This window comes from Sphaerodactylus townsendi, linkage group LG03, assembly GCF_021028975.2.
Source record: "Sphaerodactylus townsendi isolate TG3544 linkage group LG03, MPM_Stown_v2.3, whole genome shotgun sequence".
Taxonomy (NCBI): domain Eukaryota; kingdom Metazoa; phylum Chordata; class Lepidosauria; order Squamata; family Sphaerodactylidae; genus Sphaerodactylus; species Sphaerodactylus townsendi.
Genome location: NC_059427.1, coordinates 110,686,757 through 110,704,789, shown reverse-complemented (window position 1 = coordinate 110,704,789; position 18,033 = coordinate 110,686,757). Strand labels below are relative to the sequence as shown.

At 42.2% G+C, this 18,033-nt stretch overlaps 1 protein-coding gene across 10 annotated transcripts in view; it reads left to right on the top strand.

Annotated features, from left to right (window-relative positions):
- The first annotated feature begins 3,008 nt into the window (after positions 1-3,008).
- The window catches only part of WIZ (WIZ zinc finger), an 86,324-nt gene continuing 71,299 nt past the window's right edge, over positions 3,009-18,033 (top strand). For 7 of the 10 annotated variants that reach the window (XM_048488471.1, XM_048488463.1, XM_048488470.1 and 4 more), the window contains exons 1-2: positions 3,009-3,181; positions 9,115-9,574. In XM_048488471.1, the coding sequence (XP_048344428.1) occupies positions 9,196-9,574 (379 nt within the window). In that variant the 5' untranslated portion in view covers positions 3,009-3,181; positions 9,115-9,195. Of the gene's footprint in view, positions 3,182-3,299; positions 3,464-9,114; positions 9,575-18,033 lie in introns of those variants that run through there. The other 3 variants (XM_048488462.1, XM_048488468.1, XM_048488469.1) reach the window with 3 other exon arrangements.

Sequence of the window (18,033 nt, the reverse complement as noted above, 5' to 3'; positions counted from 1 at the left end):
AAGCAGCCATTTGGGGAACTGATCTTTGTTGTCTGGAGATCAGCTGTAATAGTGGGAAATATCCAGACCCCACCTGGAGGTTAGAAACCTTACTGTTGGCATTACCTATATTATAACTTATTTTTCTGGGTATTTTCTGTAAACAAAGCAAATGTTACAAAAGTCTTTGGTGATCTCTCAACTGAACAGAATCAGACCCTGTACCTGGAACTACTCATCATGGGGAAAGCAAATAAAAATATTAAAAAGCAGTTTAATCTACATTTAAGGTTAATTAACTTGCACAGTCTCCAGTAAGGCAAATAAATGTGGTTGTTCTTATGTCAGCAAAACTGAAGAATAATTTCAGGTGCTCAGTCAGTAGAATCTAAAATCAATATTAGAATTTAGACATCAGAAAATATGTGACCATCTTGTTTATCAAAATAAAAACTCCATTATTAGATGGTAGAAGATGAGACTTTACATTTGGAGGGAGAGTAAGGTTGCCACCTCTGGGCTCAGAAATTCCTAGAGCTTTTGGGTTGAGCTTGTAAAAAGACCTCAGTAGGGTCCCCATCCTTCATATCTTTGTTGTCTGGAGAGCCATTGTAATTCCAGGAGATCTCTAGAACCCATCTGGAGGTTGGGAAACCTAAGAGGGAACTGCTTGGTAGCACTCCCATGGTAATACTAGTTATTGCAAAAAAAATGCCTGCAATATTTGTTTCTCCTGTAACCGTTTCCAGTAAACAGTTTTCACAAGCCTTTCACTTTATGTGACTTGCAGAGAGGTTGCTGAGAAAGTAGTCAGGATGCAGAGATCCAAAGCACATTGCAATCAGCTTGATTAGGACAGATGGGAAATGCTTGGGAATATGTGAAGAAGTGAGTTGTGACTCACGGGAGCTCATACCATTCCAGAGGTTTTCTTAGTCATTAAGGTGCTACTGGCCTCTTGCTCTTTTCTAGTGGGGATAGAACATTAGCGTATACGGTGAAATAAGAATTCGATCAGTCCTGCTTTGTCCATTGCTCTGAACTTGTGAATGAATTTGAATTCAGCAATAATTTTGTAATCTCCCTTTGAAGCTTCTTTATTTGAGGAGTGCCTCTGCTTCAGTAGCAAATGAATGACATTGGGCCTAGTGTCTGCATGCAGTGGCAAAGCCACCATGGGGCGGGATGTGCGCGATGCACCGGGAGCACCATGTTTGTATTTTAAGTATTTTTTCAGTTTGTGGCCTGCAGGGGGGCACAGTTTTTAGGCTAGCTAGCAGCACCAAAATTTCAGGGATTTGTTGGGAGACTCTCCTAATGATACCACCCAGGTTTGGTTCGGTTTGGTTTGGTTCAGGGGATCCAAAGTTATGGACTCCCAAAGGAGGTGCCCCCATCCCCCATTGTTTCTAATGGGAGCTAATAGAAGATGGGGGCTACACCTTTGAGGGGCTATAACTTTGGACCCCCTGAACCAAACTTCACCAAACCTGGGTGGTTTGGTGAGTCTCCTAAATATACCCTGAAAGTTTGGTGCTGCAAGCTTAACAATTGCACCCCTGACAGCAGGCACCCCCCAAATTTCCCCAGCTTCTCCTTTCAAATCCACCCTTTTTGGGGGATAATCCATTCCAAAACAGCATCGCTTTCAACGTTGTTTTAACTGGGGACCCAAGATTCTCCCTTTAAGGTGGATTTAAAAGGAGAATCTGGGCTTCCTAGTTTAAACACCATTGAAAGTGATGCTGTTTGGGGGTGGATTCCAGCATCACAGCGGCCACCGGGGGGGGGGGGGCATAAAAATCAGATTCGCACAGGGCTCCATTTCCCCTAGTTACGCCTCTGCCCAGAGGGGAGGGCAGAAGGGACTGCCAGCTGTGAGTCCAGCGGGGGGGGGGGCAGGTGGGGCAGGGCAGGGGAGTCTGCCGTTCCTGGCCTCAGAGAGCTGCGTTTCTAAGCACTGAGGGAGGGGGCGGGGCTTGGGGAGGTGTGGCCATGCCCCCAGGTGGGTAGGGGCCCGCCCCTGAACCCCCCCCCTAAAAATCTATACCTACGTCACTGATCAGGATTAAAGAACTATAAAATTCGAATAAGGATCTGGAAACTACTAGGGACAAACTGGGAACCAACTTCAGCCTCCTGCTGACTTCCTTTAGAGTCAATTTCAACGTTTAGTACCCCTCACAAGTTGTACTGCGATTAAGGTTTCCACCCGCACCAGAGGCAAAATAAAGCGTTCTGACAAACGCTATAAGTTCTTTTGACATTTTTACCAGGCACCCGTGATTTCGGGACCTTTAGGGTAGCAACAAGACTCTCCAATAGGGGTCCTTTCCGTTTTCAACATAGGTGGTGGATCCGCGCTGGAGCATGTAGGAGTGAGTACTGGACATCCTTGAGGCTACATTTCATTGACACTGCCTATTAACGACAAGAACAGGTGCCTGGCGGAAGCCAGAACTTGGGTCAACTCCGGCTGCAAGTTTCCCTTACTCCAAGGGTGAATGTATTAACCGGTATCTTTGGGCTTAACTTCTAGGAAGCAGCGTCCACATACCTGTCCAGCTCTCTCTCCCCATCCCTCCCTCCTGACTGCTATCTGCTTTTTTGCACATAACTTTGCTCATACTCAGTCCTTGGGGTCCTTTTCTAGTCGGCTACGGAGAGAGGATCTTCCCCAACACTTCCCCGACACTTGCAGCGCAAGCTTTGTACCCCTGCCCCCCCCCTCCCTCCCTCCCTCCCTCGCCGCCTCTTTGGCGTTTCTGCGCTGGACCGCGAGCCTTGCTCAATATGGTGCCGGAGGCCTTTCCTATGGCCCATGACGTCAGCCGCAGGCTGAGAAAGAGTAGGGTCTTGCTTTGCCCCTCCCAACATGGCGCTGTGGTCGTCGCGTTGCTAGAGACGCTCTGCGATTGCGACGCTGTCTGGGCGGGCGGGGGGGAGCTGTCGGATCGGCGCAGGCAGCTGGGCAAAGAGAAGGGGGGAGGTTTGTGGGACCGAAGGGGGGGGGGATTTAAAGGAGCCATGTCCCCGGCGCGTCGGCCTCGGCTGCTGCTGCTGAAGAGGCCGGAGCCGAGTGGGGGAGAGAAGCGGAAGGTGCAGCCGGGTTTGCAGACAAGCAGCCCGTGGAGCGAACGAGCCGACCCAGCCCGAAGCACCCAAGGAGGGTGGCGCCGGTGGCGACACTGAGCTCAAGATGGTGAGTTCGCCCCAAAGAGGCAGAGCCGCGAAGAGGGACTTGACCGGAGGGTGCTGAGCCAGGAGGGGATGAGGAGGCGGTGCCTGGAAGGGGGACAAGTGACAGGGAGGCGGGAGCAGGGAGGCTGCCCGTGAAATGAGCACGGCTGTCAGGGAGGTTAGTGACAGGTAGGCCACAGTCCGGCGGAGGGTCCGGCTCCCGTTGCTCGTGAAGCGGGACAGGGGAAGAAAGAACGGGGCGGCTTGACAGTGCATCTGAACGGGTCAAGCAGCCGAGACGAAGGTAGGTCTCCGGGAGGCTGGTACCGGGCGCATAAAGGTGTTGCCGGTGTCAGGGAGGTGAGCCGCGTACCTGACACTGGACAGGTGTTGGGGAAGATGGAGTGTGTCCAGAAAGACGCATGCAAGTGATAGGCAGGTCAGAGGTGGTCCTGAAATGATTGGGTACCTGAACATGACATATACAGTAATGACCACAGGGATGCTCAGGGAAGGAGGGAGGTTGCGTGTGGAAAAACTAAAGAGCCGAGACTAAGGGTACTTGTGCACTGGAGGTCCTGTCTTCAAGCAAGAGGAATGGGTGGGTGATCCTGCTGGACAGGGGGAAAGAGTATGAGAGAGAAGGCATGTGCTGCTTGTTACCACCTTGGCCCACACTTTGAGAATCTGGAAGTTTAACTGGATTGTGCCAACCAATTCTTATCCTTAATATAGCTCCTATAAGCTGTCACAATACATAAAGTTATTGCTATATAAAAAAACAAACAAACAAGCAAACAGGTGAGCCTGAACTGACCTTAGCCACAGGAACTGTTGCAATAGTGAGGCTTAAAGATTGTGGATATGACTTCTCTCCAGGCCCCTTTTGTATACTGTTTCCTCTTTAGGTTAACATTATTGGAGCTGGCAGTTCAATTGATAAGAAGTTTCCCTCAAGCAGTTTACAAGTAGCTTGCTGGCACAGCTAGTCAGAGGATCTGTTAGGACAGTGCTTTAGACTGGAATTCTACACTTGCCTTCTTGGAAGAAAAGCCAGTAGAAAGTAATGGGACTTTTCCTGAGTAAATGTTATTAGGACCTGACTACAAGGTTTGAATCCTTGAAAATAGCTGCCATTACTGTAGTAATCTTAGAGCAACTTTGGAACTGGAACTGGATTTACCATAAATTTGTGCTTAGATGTATGTTAACTGGGGCATTGAACATACGTCACACACATGCACACCTAGACAATGACAAGTTGTCTGGTGCTGAGATGGAGATAATGTTCCATTGGAAATGATCTAGTGGGCTGTTGAAGGTGGCATAGAGTGGATTGTGTCAGAAATGCTGAGGGGCTTGACTATGTATCCTGAAGGCTAAAGATATACCAGTTGATGGGAATAATGGCAGTGCATGATGAATTCTGTGAGCATGATGAGGGCTGGAGTGTTGTTGATTTTAGGCATTAACTAGGTTGTGATTTGGAGAAAGAATGTGTGCTCCCTTAGTTCCTCCTTTGGTGTCTTCTAACTACAGAGCAGATGCATAAGATGAGATTTCTTCCATTCATGCAGCAAATAATTAAATACTTTGAACACTAAAAAAATACAAAATGTTTTAAATAAGTTAAAAAGCTATTTTACTAAACATGGGCTGCAATTAGCTTTTGCCTCAGTGATTCCCATGAGAATTAATGGAAGGTTAAAACAAGCAAATGAGAGAGATAAATCACTGGCTACTGGAAATGCATGGTTTACCGAATCAGCACTCTAACCCTAAAAACACCTTCTTGGAAGTTCGCCCCATTTAATAGAATAGGTAGCAGTTCTGTGAGGCACAATCATGAAAATGACTTATGTGGCACTTGCTTACCTATCCTTCCATTCTTTTTGCCTTGGTTCTTTTTCCTCCGTTGTATCCCCATATTGCTACACTAGCCCAGTCTCTAGCTAATTCATACGTTTGTTCAAGTAACTAATTAAGAAATACCTGGTATCTGTGTAATATGCTCCCAAAACATTGTTTCACTAGTGTAGGACAACTATTTATATGAATGTAAGTGCTTAGTTCCAGTGTTGCTCTAGATACTTAGACATAGAAAATACAATTTTTTCTGCTTTGAACACTGGAGAACAATGGTCAAAGTCGATAATATAGAACTAGATGGGCTAATGGTCTTACACAGTATATGCTCACAAGATATGTTGAGTTCAAACCTCTAGTTAGCTATAGTTTCTAAAGTTGACTAAACTACCAGAATTATTTTTGTTTAACTTTGCTTTCTGCAAAGATGTTTACATGGAAAGTGTTAAAGGTGTGTATGTATCTGGATGAAGAAGAGCAACTCTAAATTGTACTGTTTGGAAATTGGGTGATGGTGTTTTAAGGTATGTTAGACCTAAACTGTGTGTGTATGTTTGTAAGCCTTTTCTTATACCAGTACTGTGTTTCTTTAGCAAAAACTCTACTGTTTTATCAGATTTGTAATATTGCCACATTCTGTGTATCTCACCTGTAAGAGAAGCTTAAAGGTTTGGGCTTCTGTGGGGAGAAAGAATATCTGAATGAGAATCAGTTTCTTCTCCAACATTACATTTAGGTAGCATTTCTTTGCTGCCCAAATTTGTGTGATACTAAGGGGGCACTCACTCACCTTTCCCCCAATCCTCTTTGCCTCTGTGTTTTCTGCTTGTTGTCTATCCATGTTGCTATCCCTCCCCACTCCTCTCGCTCCTATGGCACACACTCATTTCAGCTGCTATTTCTTTTTAAATTTCTATTTTATTATTCTTTCTAATAAAGAAGCAGCATCACGCTATTTTCCAGTTTAATAGGCCAGTAAACCTTTGAAGTCCCAGTGAGATAGAAAGAGCTAAGTCATAGCCGCACTGCTGCTGCTCTTAATTTCAATTAGAAACTGAGATGGGTCAGAAATAATGGCCAGGAGGGCAGGGCAGGGTGGGGCGGGAGAGGTGTGTATGGCAATGACAAGGTGGACCAAGGCAGGGGTGGTAGAAGGTTGTAGAGGAGTCAACAGTTGGAACAGATAGAAGTTGAGTTTGCAGGCAGCAGATTCCATTTCTGTATATGGCAGACCGAATTCCTGAGTCCCAGCTAGCATCCATTGGTCATGTAACTGATTGCAGTGTTACTCCATCATGTCACTGAAGAAACTAATGTAATTTAGAGGTTTGTTAAAGAGGTAATTAATATGAATAGATTTGACATCAAATCTTGGAATTAACTTTCTTTGAAGGAAGGGATCTGTTTTAACTCACTTAGAACAATCGTTTCACACTGTGTATGTGTTCAGGCAGACACACATTAAACATGCATTGCATATTTGAAGACTTGTGGTTGCAACAAGAAAAATGAGTGTGTGTTTTTTCATTATAATGGAGTTATTAATATGCTGTTCAATCTTGTATTCATCTTTCTAACAGCTATGTGGGGTGGGCAACCATGGGCCTATAGAAAAGATAGGTGGTTGAGCACAGACCACGTATTGTACAGTAGTGTAGTTAGGCTATTTAGCATCTTCCAAAAACATATGTCATGGAGCATGTGGTCTGAACTGTGATTCCCATGGAATGGAGTACAGAAAAGGGAATGATTATGAAAAAGTGTTCCTTTATGGAAGTCTTTGCCTCTCAGGAAGACAACTTAAGAAACTGGTGGAAAGCCAACTGTAGATTTGCTAATGGTCTATCTATGTTCTTTCTATTGCAGTCATAAGAAGGAAAAGATCTTCTATGAAATTATTAGTTGACTGTCCTGTCCTTTCTGTTTGGTTTGTTACTTTTGCCTTTCCCTCTCCACCTTACTGTTGAAATATATGTGAGCTTTTTGGGGCCAGGATCCTCTTTTGAAACACTATGTATATTGATAGCCCTGTATAAATAATACCCCATTCTTTCTGTTTCATTGGATTCAGGTTGGCAGTCAAACCCTCCAATAGCAGAGCTTTGATGTATCAGTATATTTTTTTCTAAATGCTTGACATTGTAATCTGCTCACTCATGAAACATATGAGTACTCCCTTTGGGCAAGATGCTGGAAGCTGGGATATCTCCATTCCTTTTAGAATCAAAATTAAGTGGCTGTGATGAGACATATGCTGCTTGGTTGGTGGATTAATTGAGGGCTGTCCAAGGAAGGACATTTCTGAACTGGCTGGTCGTTGACAAAAGAGTCTGCAGACACCCAAAGCCCACTGACTACATTAATTTCTGTGTTTATTTACAGCAACTATGCAAGGTGATAAGATTTCTGTCCTCTATCTCTCCCTCTTTCCTTTAAGGGTGCTGTAGAGTTTCAATATTTGTACCTGAAATACTCCTTTAATAACCGATGCTTGAGATAAATTACCGTGAATAGTTACCTCAGCGACAATTGAAATAGGCTCCTCCTTTGTGAAGCTTCTCACACTTTGCTGTGCCTTCCCTCTAGGCCGAGAGAGAATTGTACAGTAGAGGGTGTCCTGGCAATTGATCAATCCACAGTGGTCAGCACACTCTGCACAGTGACATTTGTCAGAGTTAGTCTGTTGGTGACGTGTCCTTTTGGTCCTTTGACCCAGAACGTAACTGTAACTGGTTGGAGTGGTTGAGAAACTGAACCATGTCCCCCCCACCCCACCCCCATTCCAGGCAAAGTAGTTGAAGAGAAGCGTCTTTTTAAAAAATTCATTTGAACTCAACCCTATAAAATGGATTCACAAGGTCAGTCCTATCTGTTAGCAGATTGAGAGGAATCATTTTGGAGAGTTGGTTTTTGTTTGTCTGTGGACATGTCACCTAAGAACAGCATGCATGGAGAAAAAATGCCACAAGTGTCATCCTGAGGAAATTTTTTTTGCCAAGCTGTTGTCTTATGTATTTTTGTCTCATATTCTTCATCCACCAGCCATATTTGGCAGCCTCAGCCTCACTTGGTGTCACCTTTGGGCACTTATCTCCTCCTAGTGTTAACTGCATTTCTTACTCTGCTACTGGCACTGTGCTGATACACTCATCTTTCTCTGTCAAATAGCAGCTATTCTTTGAGGCTTCAAATAGACCCTCTGTTCCTGGCTGATGACAGAACAACCTGGATCCACTTGGACAAACTAAGGAAAAAATCAAAATGGTTCTTACAGGCTAGGCAAGATCTGTCTGTAGCACTTCCTATGGTTGTTGGCTAATTGTATTTGCATAATATATTTTTATGTCAAGGTTTGGTCAACCAAACATGCTAAAGTAACGATGTAAACACACACACATAGATAACTGCAACTGACAAATTTGTTTTTGACTTTAGTTATTTCTGTTTTGGTTTAGTTTTAGCTTTTAGAGCTTAACTTCAAGCTCTCCAGTGTTACCTTTCAGGCCTGAGTTTCAACTTTGAGATTCTCACAGATTCAGAAGTGTAATTTGCAGTTGCTCTAGATGTTGGGAAACCTGGAAGAAAAAGGAATAATTTTTAGGTTATAATCTTACCTGCATTTACTTATGAATTGTGTTTTTAATTAATTCTGTGGGCCTTACTTCTCTCTTTCATTTCTTTCTCTCTTCCCTCTTTCATGGGCATTTTATTTTCTGGGAAGCATTGGTAGACTGTGTGAAATGCAGCAAAATAGTGTGGAAATCTCATTTTTACTACAGAAGAAATTGTATATTTGTCACAGGTATTCCCACTGAATACACATTCTGTTTCAGTCCTAATCAAAGAGGGATTTTTGGACAGAAAAAAATTGCAGTGTCATACAATGTTTGTTTATTTGGACATGGCCTGGGTGGACTGAGGAATGGGCACGGTTCCAAGGTAGTGATATTAACCTGAGTTCTGAAACTGTGTAATGGGTTTTTAGAAGTATACTACACCTTAACAAATATGTCTGAAGATGGCTGTGTGAATGAGCATCTCCTGAATCCTTCTGAATATTAGATATTTTGACATCCATTTCTTTTACAGGTTGTCTGGCAGTAATTGTTGCAAACCCACCAAAGCTTTGATGTTTGGGTTCTGAAATTGACATAACAGAATCCACAAGGAATGGAGAAAGCCATTCCCACTGCTTTATCAGAACAGCAGAAAGAGTGTGAGGATGATGAAAGGAACACTGTGCTAATGACCCTGGTGCCAAACAAAGAGGATTTTGCTGCCCTTGAGTATCCCCAAGGTGAAGAGAGAATAGCTGCTTTTTTAAAAGATGCAAAAACATCTCTGGAGAGTGTGGCTCTGTTGGGGGCATCGAAGGAAGAGGGGATTGGTCTCAAGGAGGCTATCCCCAGTTCTTCAGAGAAATTAGCAGCAATGAATAGAGAGGGGAAAGTGAATGACAAGATGTGCAGCCATAAAGAGGACCCCATCTTGTTGTCTCCATTTTCTCACCAAGAGCCAGATGATGCTATAGAAGCTTGTAAAGTAACAGGTAAGTCCCATGTCTTGTAATGACAGGCTTTTTAAAAACCAAAACCAAACCAAAATAGAATAGAATCTCTTGACATTTCTTTCATGGTAGGTAAGGCGAAGACCAGGCAGTCTTCTGAGATGAAAATGTTTGGTTTAATAAATCAAAGGTCAGCCCAGAGAATTATCTGAAGGCATATCATTCAGTTCTGTGGCTGAGATGTATTGCATCTAAGTGGAGAAACAAGCATTTTCTTCTATGTAACACGTGGTGCAGCTCTTCCTAAGCAGAAGCAAGATCAAAACATGTCTGTTAAGTTCAGCCATACTGCAGTTTCAGCACCACAGACAGGGATCAGAATTCAAGCTGTGCATGGTATATAGCTTGGCAAAGAATTGATGCTGAATGTATTGCACAGAGAAGAATCCTATACAGCATTTAAATCCTAGAGTTGACACATTTTGGGTGCCTATAATATCTAATGTTTCTCTGTGCTGGATGGCTGACCTTTCTGATTATATAAGAAAAAGTTCCTATTTAGTGTACAAACTCTTCAGCTATGTTTTATCTGACATAGCTGTTCCTGATCATTTAAATTGTAGAGTAATAGACAGTTTATCAGTGAAGTGATGTATTTTAAATAGGAAAGCTCTGAAAATTTTAAAAGAAGTGCTTCATGTGCACAATAGAAACCATTTCTAAGCCCACACATGTAGACAGACTCACACATGATGCAGATTTTGGGAGAAGACTATAACAGATTTGACGCTATTTAATGTGGTAAAGGTCTGCTATTATTGTGATTTCCCATTTTTTTCTCTGCTACAAGTTTCTTCTTTGACACTTTATTTTCTAGTAGAAATGGAACTTGTGTTGAACATCATGTATCCAAAACAGGAAAACACAGAAACGGCATTAGACTCAATACATGTGCCTTCTTTTCTGTTTAATAATATTTATGCAGGAAGATCGTTTTTTGGAGAATACAGAGTTGCATCTACTTTTAATGTGGAGTAAATTGATAGCAACTATAAGGGATACTATGAAAGAGTCTTTCATGCCTAATTTATATAAGACAAAAGTGTCAGTTGCTGGTAGCTTAAGACTTTTCCTTCTGAATTTTGCTTTCCTTGATCTAGGAAATTTTATAAAGAATTACATGCATCTGTGGGGCTCTATTTATTCCCTTTCCTGTACTTCGTTTAATTGTTTTTATGGGCAATAAAAGCACATTGTTTCATATCTGCTGATTATTATTTATTTATAGTCCACCTTTCTCTTTGTGACCCAAGTTGTCCCTTCATTGGGCAATTTTTTTTACATATTGTGTTTTCTAAGCATTGCTGTGAATACTTTGCCCTTGGGGAAGGTGAAATATGCCCCACAAAAAGTGCCACCAGTTACTATGGAATGTGTCTTATTGCACTATGTTGGGTATGACTTCATTAGTGATGTGTGACGCAGCTCATTAACTGCGTCACAGTGTGTGCTTGCCACTTTGTGAAGCATTTGATTCATTGGAAGTTCTGTACAGGCTATACCTACTTAATTTTAAAAACAATGTTTAAGAAGTGTAAATGTAACATTTATCAAATGGCAAAACAATTTAAATACTATTATTTCCATATAATATTTTTTAAATGCCTAAATTTACTTGTTTCCAAGTTTATCTTCTGCTTGTCATAAAGAAAGGCAAAGAAATGTGCAGAAAACTGAAACAATGTTCCTTTACAGGTAGATATCCTACTGAGTAGTAGTACATCTTCTGAGATGCCATCCAGAATCATCCACATGTTTTCTAACTTGTATTCACAGCCAGGTGCGCTATAAATACATTCTTATAGATTCTTAGAATGATGAATAGTGCACCTGGAAGCAGGGGCGTAGCTGCCTAAAATGGCACCCAGGATGAGCACAATGGCTCATCTGGCCTCTGGGCTCCATATAATTTGGTCATGTGGGGGGTTGCATTTGGTGGGCCCTTGTAACTGTGCCCCACCCCTCCATGGGGAGTTTGGGGGAGGGACGCAGTTGTGGTGGAGGAGAGTAGTCCACCGAACATGCCCTCTATGTGACTTAATCAAGTGGTGCCCAAGGCTCCAGCCCCCTTGTGTCCCTCTCTTGTTATGGCACTACCTGGAAGATAGTCTTGTCTGTCTGCTGCTGTTGCACAAGATATCTTTACCACCGTTGTGCATTCCCTCAGCATGAAGCTCCTGCACAAAAGGGCTAAAATATAGTCAGATTTGACAAAATTAAAAAAGAGGCTAATGTCAGCAAGAATATATGGGTGGGATATTGTGGTGGCCAAGTAGCTTTCAAGAATTTCATACAGCATCTGCATTTGTGACATGATTGAACTGAACATGTGTCATGGGTTGCTTTCTTCTAGAGCAGTGATGGCGAACCTTTTCGAGACCGAGTGCCCAAACTGCAACCCAAAACCCACTTATTTATCGCAAAGTGCCAACACAGCAATTTAACCTGAATACTAAGGTTTTAGTCTAGAAAAAAATGGTTGGCTCTGAGGCATGCGTTACTCGGGAGTAAGCTTGGTGGTAGAAGGTGGCTTTGCTTTGAAACAACTATGCAACTCTTTGAACGAGTGAATCACGACCCTAGGAGGGTTTACCCAGAAGCAAGTCACATTGCCAGCAGCCGAGTTTACTCCCAGGTAAAGGATTGTGCTTTAGTTCTTTGCATGAAAATCAGTGGGGTTTAACAGCGCTTAACAGGGTTACCTATACTGCTTCCCCAAAACTAGGTCTTAGGTTTAATGCTAATAATGGAGCCCAGCGGCCCAGGCCAGCCTAGATGTGTGTGTGTGTGTGGGGAGCGATTTCCCCCTCACACAATGAACTCTGTTTGTGCATGCCCAAAGAGAGGGCTCTGAGTGCTATCTCTGGCACCCGTGCCATAGGTTCGCTATCACTGCTCTAGAGTGTGAACAAGATGCAGGTGCCATGTGAGCTGTTTCTTTTGGCTCAGTCAAATTCTTGAATAGTTCTTTTCTTGCTGCAGATGGCTTGTGAATCCTTGAATGTTCACATTAGATTATTGTAAGGATTTTGAAAGACTAGGCATTATTTTTATGACTTTTCAGTACCATTGCACCTTCTAGTGCTGGTTAGCAGATTTCAGTGAATGAATTTCTCACTGGTGATTAATCCTGGGATAGTCACTTGAAATATCCAGGTTTCCTCGTGATCTCCCCACTTCCGAACCACAGAACACAGATCAGTCCCATTTCTGGTGCTCCCACCACCCCTTATCCTTCTGTCTGAATTATGCATCTCCTCTCAACAGCATGCTATGGATCAAAGAAGATGTGATGGAGAACACAGATCTCTGTTAGTCTTTTAAAGCCATATTTGTAGAACTGTTTATGTGGGTGTGTCAAATTTAAACCCTCTCTCCCTTCTCTATGGCCCCTTCCACACATGCAGAATAATACACTTTCAATCCACTTTGTAGAGCAAGAGGAACTCTCTGCTACTGCGTGGATTCTGATTTCGTTAATGTAAAGCACTCAGAGCCAATTAAAAAAAATTCATTTATTGTAAGGTAAAATATTCCTCAAGAAACAATAAAAATCAAAATGCTGTATGTGAAGCTTATGTTGGTTACAATATACATCAAACTAAGTAACTCTTTTAGTTTCAGTTAATTTGTTTCACATTCAAGTTCTGACTAAACAGTGAACAACCCCCACTGAACTAAATACATGCAAGTATATAGAGCAGTGTTTCCCAACCTTTTCGAGGTCAGGGTACCCTTGACCTCACTCTTCATATCTCACAGTACCCCTGCCGCCACCCTCCACCTTCCCCTCCCATTGCCCCTGCTTGCCACACCCCCCACCTTCCCCTCCCAGGATGAAGGGAAGCACTTGGGGGGGGGGTGGCTGCTGACCTTGTGGCAGGCCCTGCCCCATGGGCCAGCTCCATGTCCTTGCTGGCGCTGGTGGGTGACACCACAAAAATTAGGGGGGGCGGTGGTGTTGCCACGGTACCCCTGGGACATGCTCACGGCACCCCAAGGTACCACGGTACCCTGGTTGAGAATGGCTGATATAGAGAGACTTCTCTTTTTCCATCGGCTCAGCTTAACTGCCCTAACTGCTGCTGACGGAATGTTCATTCTTTAAAAAATTCCTCCCATAATGCAATCAGCAGGTTCCACAGACTTCAATGGATTGTTAGAAATTAAGCCTTCCTCCACACTCTTTCAATGCACTTTGCAGCTGTACGGAATAGCAAAATCCACTTGCAAACAATTGTGAAACTGGATTGAAAGTGCATTGTTCTGCATGTGTGGAAGGGGCCTAGGTGACCCCATCCAATATCAGGACTTTATTTTTATTTTTCACTTGGGATCCTTCTGTACTAGCTCTTCAGTCCTGCTTGAGGTGGTTTACAATTAAAAACTACCATATTAAAACACAAGCAATTGGGCGTAAGCAGCTTAAAAACTATGCATAAAACAAAAGCTGCCTGTTAAAAAGCTGATAAAATGTGTTTTAGCCTGGTGCTTGAAAGAAAGTAAAAGAGGTGCCATACGAGCCTCAAGGGCAGGGCATTCCAAAGGCAAGGTTCTACAACAGGAACTGCCAACTTTTGTCACTACCTGCCTTACCTCTGAAGGTGGGGACCCAGAGAGCAGAGTTAGAGAGGCAGATCTTATCTGGTGGGCCAGATGGTAAGGGAAGAGACGGTCCTTCGGGTACCCTGGCACCCGAACTTATTTAGGGCCTCAAAGGTGAGAACCAGCACTTCGAACTGCACCCAGAGATGGGTTACCAGTACAGATCTTTCAGGGATGACATGGTCCCTGTAACCAACCACTGTCAGTAGCCAATTTCCCAAAATATTTTTCAAAGGGCAGCCCCACATAGAATAATGTAACTTGGATGTGATCAGAGCATGGATGTCTCCAGATCATGTTTTTCAAGTAGCAGCCATTGCTGACAAACTAGCAGTAGCTGATAAAAAATTATGTGCCATGGAAAAGAACTGAGCCTCCACCTGTAGACTGGGATCCAGTGACACCCCCCAAGACTCAAACCTACTCCTTTGAGGAAGAAGTACATCTCATTACCTTTTCTGGACACCCATTTCATTCAATGGCACTTACAAGTGAGTGTGCATAGGATTGGAAACTTTCAAATGCATACTGTTGCTTAATATCCTTGCATTGGTATGGAGAGAGCTAATCAGAAGTTTGTGTCTAGTCTCTGAATAGATATCATTCCCCAGTGTAAAAAGGTGTGTGGATTGCATGAGCAAATATATTGGATATTCAATCCAAAAGGCTTAAAAAGGCACTATTTACCGGCAAGCCAAGCGTGTTGTATCAGCCAATCAGTATGACTGCTTAGTCAAACCAAGTATATGAATGTCAAAATGAAAAACCTGATTTCAATCAGCAATATAATTAATTCCTTTTTTGTTGATAGTACATTAGTCAGTCTTGGTTGTTGTAATCCAGAATTCTAGCTGTGTCATCAAGATTCTCTTCAAAGTACATTGTTCAAATGTCTTTCGCAGTTTTTTCTCCAACCTTTTTTGACTTCTCACAGCATCCAAACACCCTTGATTTTTTTAGGGTGGGGATTTTAATTTTGCAGTTGGAAGTGATTATTTGTGCTGTATAAACATCTGCCATGCCAGTCTTCTTTGTTTTGACTTCACCTCACTCCCTTTGGTTACATAACCATGGGGCAACTGCAGAGATGCTGTTGCTTTTTAGTATTTAGTATTTTTAGTATTCATAAGTTTATTATATTTCCTGTCTTCAGGGGCCCCTTCTATATTGTCCTTTGACCAAAAAAACCACACACCCTTGCATAAGCTCTACAGAACTCACATGTATTGTAGAGGATTCTACAACATATTTGAAAGTTCATGTAGGGCACTGGCTGAGCCTCACAGTTAGTCTGAGTGGTCTTTGTACCTTAGCCTGAATACAGTGTTCCCTTGTGACCTCACATTTTAAAGAAAAATGTAAAGTTGTACTAAGATGTTTTAGAAGAAGAATTTGGATTTATATCCCCCCCTTTCTCTCCTGTAAGGAGACTCAAAGGGTCTTACAATCTCCTTTCCCTTCCCCTCCTCACAACAAATACCCTGTGAGGTAGGTGGGGCTGAGAGAGCTCTGAAGAACTGTGACTAGCCCAAGGTCACCCCGCTGGCATGTGTGGGAGTGCACAAGCTAATCTAGTTCATCAGATAATCTTCCACAGCTCAAGTGGCAGAGCGGGAAATCAAACCTGGTTCTCCAGATTAGAGGTCACCTGCTCTTAATCACTACACTACGCTGGCTCCTTTAGTAAGATGACTTCCCATCTTTAGTAAGATGGGAAGCTTACTTGATATTGCTAGACTTCTCATTAGCCTTATAGTAATTATGTGGGGCAAAACACTTTCTAGGGCTTCATTTTTTCTATGCAAAATGTTTCATTTCTAAAGTTTGTTACATAAAACATTAATAACAATGAATGAATGTCATTGCTAATATAATATTTGGAAAACTTAGCAGTTTGAAAGTTTTAATTGATTTTTTCCAGATGATTATCCCTAGGAATCAAGTACACAAATGCTTTATTGGTTTATAAAAAGGAGGGGGGGATCAAACCACAAATAATATTGCAAATTTAAAAATCCTGGTCTCATTAAAACAAAGCTGAAATTCTTCTTCATATATTGATGGAAGGTGTGAATGATGTAATCTGACATATCACCAACAAGTAATGCAAGTAATGTTGTGAGTTATAGAGTTGATTGCAATTGATTTATGATGACCCTGTAGGGTTTCCCAGGCAAGAGACATTCAGAGGTGGTTTGCCATTGCCTGCTCCTGTGTAGCAGAGACGTTCCTCCCATTGGGCAAAGTGGGCAGTTGCCCAGGGCGCCCCCTTGTGGTAGGCGACAAAAGTGCAGGTTCATTTGTGGGAATTTTTTTTTGTTTTTCAGTGTTTTTCCTGTTTTTGGCCTGCAGGGGGTGCAGGTTTTAGGTTAGCAGCACCCAAAATTTCAGGGATTTTTCAGGAGACTCTCCTGATGACATCACCCAGGTTTGGTGAAGTTTGGTTTAGTTACAAAATGAACACAAACAGGTGTGCGGCGTGAAACTAATTAACCCAAGAAATTGCGCAGCACACTGGCTGGCTGGTAGTGAAAAAATAAACAATTATGGTCAAATAAATAATCTACTATCGTTTCAAAAACTCAAATGTATCTTATTGACATAAGTTCTTTAACTATTGGTACAATTGCATCACAATTCTTAAATATAAAGAGGTATAGTTCATAAGAAGCTAGATTCCTTATTCAGTGCTATGTATCAAAAACAGCAGAATGCAAACCACAAAAGTCCATAACAGAATGTGGTGCCGGCAAATTCTTGCCAAAGAGTTCGAGTGCTGCTCAGCTGTTGCGAAATTCAAGCGTCACTGTTTACAAGCTGCTCCGCTGTGGCAATGCAAGCCTCGATTAATGATGATATGAACAGTTCAATTCAAACGCAATCGCGTATTTGCGTTTTCAATCATCCATCTTCTTCAGGAACATGCAATTTATTATAAATTAATTGAGCCAACCAGCTGTAATCTAAAAATAATAACATATCATATAACATTATTCTTAATTACATATTACATGGCATCAACAATATATATACATATGCTTTGCTCTATGAACTTACATTAGACAAGATGTCTTAGACCTCAGCCTTTAGCTATCCATGTGTTATCTGTGTGCAACTGCCTAGTGACAGTAATTATATGTTCTTCCTTAATCAATCACAGGTGTGAAGTACTCTGCTTAAATTCAGTTAAGGTGGCAGGAAAAATCAAGATCTTTATTTAAGCCAAATCTGTGGCTTAGAAATTTGAAAATGAATTTATTTATCATTAGAAAGACGTAGTCCTAGAGGACACTTTGAGAGACGTAGCTTAAGACAAAGACGCCCCACTACTTTTTTTTGGCCAATGTGGCCAGACAAGAGGAAAACCTAGTGGTTAATCTTTCTTCTCGTGAAGCCCCCTTGGTAACACATTTCAGGAAACATGGACACACAGAAAATGATATGAGATTTCTGGTTCTTAAAAAATACAAACAAATCCCATTTGTTGATTTAAAAAAATTTATTTTACAGGAAGAAAATAAATTCATTTTCAAATTTCTAAGCATCACTTTCAATGTTATTTAAACTGGGGACCCCCAGAATGTCCCTTTAATGTGGATTTAAAAGGGGAATCTGGGCTCCCTAGTTTAAACACCATTGAAAAGGATGCTGTTTGGGGGTGGATTCCAGCATCACTTTAGACTAGGGAGCCCAGATTCTCCTTTAAAATCCACATTAAAAGGAGAATCTGGGATCCCCAGTTTAAATAACATTGAAAGTGATGCTGTTTTCCCCAATTGGGGGGACTGGATACAACACCATAAAATGTTTTCATAGCAGTAATAAAACATTTTGAA